A 5,385-nucleotide genomic window follows, 5' to 3' on the forward strand; every position below is an offset into this window, starting at 1 on the left:
TAGAGACAGGGTTTCACCATGTTGACCAGGATGGTCTCGATCTCTTGACCTTGTGATCCACCCGCCTCGGCCTCCCAAAGTGCTGGGATTACAGGCTTGAGCCACCGTGCCTGGCCCCGTAGTATTTCTTAATAGAAGCCCATGCCCATGGCCATACCTGGGGAGCTTCCAGGCAGAAACACAAAAAGCTGCAATGCTGAAGATACTTTGTTGTTGGACAAGTATTTGAGCACCCTCTATACCAGGCACTGATTTAGTTACTGGGGATCAAAAAAAAAAAAAAAGGACAATAGGTCCCTTCCCTGATGGGAGTTAACATTCTAACAAGGGAAATAAGAAAGGAATATATAAATAAAAACATAATGTTGGGTAGTGACAACTGCTATGAAGAAGAGTAAAGCAGAGAAATATAGAGTAGCTGGGGTTGCTATTTTTCATACGTTGGTCATGGATGAGCTCTCGGAAGGGGTGACATTTGAATGAAGCAAGGGAATTAGATCATGTATATAGTTGGGAGAAAATCACTCTAGACAGAGGAATCAGCAAGTGCAAAGGCTCGGAGGTGGGAGTATGACGGAGGCACAGAGCAAGAGGGCTGGTTCAGAGATCATAACTAGATGTAGGATGTCTCCTCCTCACCAGACTGCAAGGAAACCAACCTGATTGAGAAGGAACAATACCAGGAGGCTAAGAGCAGACCTCCAAGGTCTCAGGCTCACTTACCATCTCCATCTGCTGGGGGAGCACTACTGTGGTCAGCACCCTTCTTTGAAACACAGCAAACCGCTAAAGCAAGAAAGCAAGGTTACTAGGTAAAAGGAGGGTATATACTACCAAAACAGCCACTTCAGGCCCACTGATCCCAACCTGTCTCTGGCCAGGTGAGGAGGGAAGATGCTGGGGTTACTGTCCAAGGCATAAAAATCAGCTTCACCAATAGGAATAGAGGCATTCTGATGACCAGACTGTTTTGGTCCTTCAACTAGTGGGAAAAAATTACAGAATTCTCTGAGAGTTGAGTGATTAGGAGAGGATGTTGATACATCCTTGGTCTACTTTGAATCTTAAACAAACAAAATGACACAGTAAAAATAAAAAGGAAATTAACAGCCTCCATGCCCAAGAATTTAAAAAGTTTCCCTATTTTGCCAAAACTAGGAAGTTATTCCTAATGAATCCAAATTCCTCCTGCTATTTTAGATTGTTTCCCCATATTCTGGCCTTGGTACAATTCAGCTTGCAATTCATAAAGTGTCCTTAGGTTGACCAAGGACTGCCGTGCTTCTATCTAGTTATTTCTTTAGGGTCTGTCAGTGTTGCTGCAAACATGAATCTTTGCATCAGTCAGGCCTTCATGGGGTTGGCTTAGCGACCAGCTCTTCTTCCAGGAAAATTCTCCATAGCCCTGATTTCCACATGCCACTTACTGATTAGGTCCATGACTTCTCGGGTTAACATCCTCACCAGTTGCTCCTCTAGCATCTCTTGAGACTCTGGGTTTTCATCTGCAGCCTCATCTTCTCCACTGCAGAAAACCAGGGCGCCAAGTTCCACAGGAGTGCAGAAAGGGAAGGACAAGGAAAGCAGGGCCCTAGCCGAACTCTCTGTGACCAATTTCTTCTCATTTGGGTCAATGTTCTATGCACAAGTTGGGAATGGACAGCAGTGATCCACTGAAGGACACTATTACTAGTGACTCTGTCCAGTTGGATAGACGTTACAGAATCAAAATATGTAAGCTAACAGTAGCCCCTATGAAGGCTGGATCTCAGAGTCTGCCCGCTGGTCACAGGCTGTCCAGATAAGCCATCTATCACCTACACTGACAATGACTACGAGCTACTGCTCTTCTAGCCCTGAGACAGCAGAATCCCTGCCCGCTTCCTTTCCTCATCCCAAACCTGGCTGCCAGCTCATCCACCAAGAAGGGGTGGGTATCCCTTACCACAGCAGGCTCCTCTGGTTGATAACTTGCCATTTCTGAGAAAGCCTCTGGGAAAACACAAAGGAAATAAATGCTAGAATTGGGGAGAGGATTGGAACACATAATATCTAAAGTCAATTCCACTTCATGATTAAAATTAGCCAAGGATGAGTCTAGGCATCAGTGACAGCCTCTGTAGACTCCACACCACAAAGTTAAAAAAGCCATCTATGGTTTCTGTAACCTCTCCCATGTCCAAGATAAGGGTGGTATATCCAACACCTCTTTGCTTGGAAAGAATTAACATTTTTAGAATTCTTGGGTCTCTAGACATACCTGTTCTCCACCCAGCTGGTCCCCCTGCTTAATTCCAGAGTCAGGATTACAGACCTAGCATTCCTGGCAAGGGTCTGTGAACAAGCATTCTCTTTTTACCTCTCCTTAGTTAACAGGAGGTTAGGAACAGAATCTGCATCTGAAGCTGCCTTCTGGCAATTAAATCAGTTTACTTCTTTGGGGCTTGCTCAATCCTACAGCAAGGATAGGATGCTAGGGTAGAAGCTCTGCCCAGCCAGTCTGGCAGGGCTAGGGGACAACCCTTCTAGGAGCTCCTGACTTGCAAGGCTCAAAAATGGCCACAGACCTTAATAGTACTCTTTGTTTCCTGTTCCTGACTTCTCTCTTACCATATGGAGGTAGGTGAAAAGAGGTCCGAGGATGGGGGATACCAGGGCTTCATAGTGCTCCGGGGGACAGAAGAGCACCAGAGGCTTTACAAAGACCCGTGCTGCAGCAAATTAAGGAATTTTAGTGCCTAAGCACACACCCTCATCTGCCAGGTGGTGGGCTGCACGCCTGGGAGGAATCAATCCCTAAAGGATTTGCCAGATGTCAAAAATATCCTGTGTAAATAGTGAAAAATCTTCAAGTTCCTTTTCTAAAATCCTAAACAGTATTAAATCCTCAATTTCATTATACTCTTAGTTTAGCTGTACTTTCATCAGGCTGCACATTATGGTCACTGGGTTGCCTGAAAGTTGGAAGAAAAAAACAGGAAGGAGGATATCCTTGTAACAAACTCTCCTTCATGATTCTCCTTATAATTTCAGGTAAAAAAGACAGAGACTCAACTAAATAAGGGTCTGAATAAGAAGTACGAAAGTGCTTCTTCTGGCTGGGTGTGGTGGCTCAGGCCTGTAATTCGAACACATTAGAGGCTGAGGCAGGAGAACACCTTGAGCCTAGGAGTTTGAGACCAGACTTGGGAACATAATGCAGATCCCATCTCTACAAATAATAATAAATAGCCAGGTGTGGTGGTGTGCATCTGTGGTCCAGTCCAAGCTATTCAGGAAGCTGAGGTCACTTGAGCCAACAGGTGAGCTTTAATAGCACTACTGCAATCCAGCCTGGATAACAGTGAGACCCTGTCTCAGAAAACAAACAAACAACAAAAAAAAAAAGCAAGTGTTTCTAAAAACACAGAAAAGGGATAAAAGTTTTATCTTTCACGGCTGAGCATGGTGGCTCATGCCTGTAATCCCAGTACTTTGGGAGGTCGAAGCAGGCAGATTGTTTGAGGTCAGGTGATCGAGACCAGCCTGGCTAACATGGCCAAATCCTGTCTCTACTAAAAATACAAATATTAGGTTGGGCATGGTGGCTCACACCTATAACCCCAGTGTGTTGGGAGGCCGAGGTGGGCAGATCACTTGAGGTCAGGAGTTCAACCTCATGTAGTCAGCCTGGCCAACATGGTGAAAACTGCTCTTCTAAAAACACAAAAAAATTAGCTGGGTGTAGAGGCATGCGCCTGTAATCCCAGCTACTTGGGAGGCTGAGGCATAAGAATTGCTTCAACTCAGGAGGTGGATGTTGCAGTAAGACAAGATCGTGCCACTGCACTCCAGCCTGGTTAATAAATAGGGTGTGGTGGTACACGACTATAATTACAGTTAGTTGGGAGGCTAAGGGACAAGAATTGCTTGAACCTGGGAGGTGGAGGCTGCCGTGAGCCAAGATCACACCACTGTACTCCAGCCTGGGCGACAGAGCAAGACTCTATCCCCCCGCACCAAAAAAAATTATCTTTAATATTTCCAAGAAGGAGGAAAGTAAAAATTTCCCCCTAAGGAAAAGTTTTGCCCATTTGGACCGTCTTCGTTTTTGCTGCAATCTGCCAGTGTTTTTAATGACATGATGCACTTAGATACATAACCTAATCTCTTCCTTCCAGTTCTCCCTCCACCCTCTGGTTCCTGTGAGCTGTTTCTGTCTCCAATTTTCTGATCTTTTGGGTTATATAGGGACTTTGAAAAGGATATGAAGCATGGGTCTGAGTCGGTAGTCAGGAATATTGTTCAAGTTGACAAAGGCCGAGCTGAGAAGCTGGGTAGCAAGGTCCTCCACAGAATAGAAGTCTTGCTGCATGGAAGGGCCTGCCTTCCCTAGGATATGAAAACTGTGAAGGGGAAAAAAAAGCACTGGCAATGACAAATCCAACATCTGTTACTGCCAGCCCTGACTGTCCCATGAATTTCATTTCTAGCCTACAATTAAGATTTTTCAGCCAGAAAAGCAGCTGTATTTACTTAAGAGAACTTACAGATACAGCATCTTTTTAAACACAGATGTTAGCGGCCAAGATCAGTAGTAGCTTTCATTACTATTTAATGTGGACTTACAATGGAGGATCTCATTAGCTAGGCTGATCAGTGTACTGGGTTAGTGAAGCCAAAGCCCATGAGGGCCAGTTACCTCCCCAACCCACAGCCACTATCCAGCCACCTCACTCCCATGAGAAGTAGGCTGCAAGCAGTGTAGAGTGTAAGCAATCCCCATCACTTTTAGCTTCTGCTTGGGTTTCATCATTTTATACACTAAAAACACAGACAAGTTGGGCATGAAGCAGGCTGGGACCGTGAGGCTCATATGACAATTACAAAAAACGCAAATGCAGCAAAGCAGGCTGTTTATTTTTATTTAACACTAGAATCATTAATTTCCTATCAAATTCTTGCCTCACCTTACCTGTACACTAGATGAAAAGTCCAACCCATGGACACTCCTATACAATACATACCTAGGAAGAAAATATGGAGAGGCAGCATTGGTTCCTTACCAGTTTTCATAGAGGGTAGAGAAGAAACGCTGCATTCTTTCCAAGACGGTTTTGAAGACAGGAGAGTCACTGAGTTCCAAGAGAGGCTGAGGTAATCCTACAGGGAAACATGGGTCAGGAACATAACACTCCACTGTCAGGAGTTTCAACTGGCCAACACTCTATAGCAGACAGATGTGGTTCAGCAGTGAAGACATGTGTATGTCTGATGCTGTAACTGCAAAGCAGCTGGCTATGTAATTTGTTACACTCTTTTGGTAAGGAAAGGTGAAAGCTACTTAAGGACCCAGAACTTTGGACTAGACCCAGGTACTCTTTTACTTTTTTTTTTTTTTTTTTT

General features: G+C 44.7%; 2 protein-coding genes across 4 annotated transcripts in view; one reads left to right on the plus strand and one right to left on the minus strand.

The window, feature by feature from the left end:
* Window positions 1–5,385, plus strand: part of POLR1C (RNA polymerase I and III subunit C) — a 43,028-nt gene that overhangs the window by 10,660 nt on the left and 26,983 nt on the right. The gene's annotated exons all lie outside the window — the stretch shown is intronic.
* The window catches only part of XPO5 (exportin 5), a 51,641-nt gene that overhangs the window by 4,793 nt on the left and 41,463 nt on the right, over window positions 1–5,385 (minus strand). Inside the window, exons 22-27 of the mRNA XM_017547368.2 lie at window positions 5,046–5,142; window positions 4,249–4,385; window positions 2,611–2,708; window positions 1,946–1,992; window positions 1,428–1,525; window positions 724–786 (exon numbers count right to left, since the gene is read on the minus strand). Of these exons, the coding sequence (XP_017402857.1) occupies window positions 724–786; window positions 1,428–1,525; window positions 1,946–1,992; window positions 2,611–2,708; window positions 4,249–4,385; window positions 5,046–5,142 (540 nt within the window). The remainder of the gene's footprint in view (window positions 1–723; window positions 787–1,427; window positions 1,526–1,945; window positions 1,993–2,610; window positions 2,709–4,248; window positions 4,386–5,045; window positions 5,143–5,385) is intronic.

This window comes from Cebus imitator, unplaced genomic scaffold (assembly GCF_001604975.1).
Source record: "Cebus imitator isolate Cc_AM_T3 unplaced genomic scaffold, Cebus_imitator-1.0 Scaffold197, whole genome shotgun sequence".
Taxonomy (NCBI): domain Eukaryota; kingdom Metazoa; phylum Chordata; class Mammalia; order Primates; family Cebidae; genus Cebus; species Cebus imitator.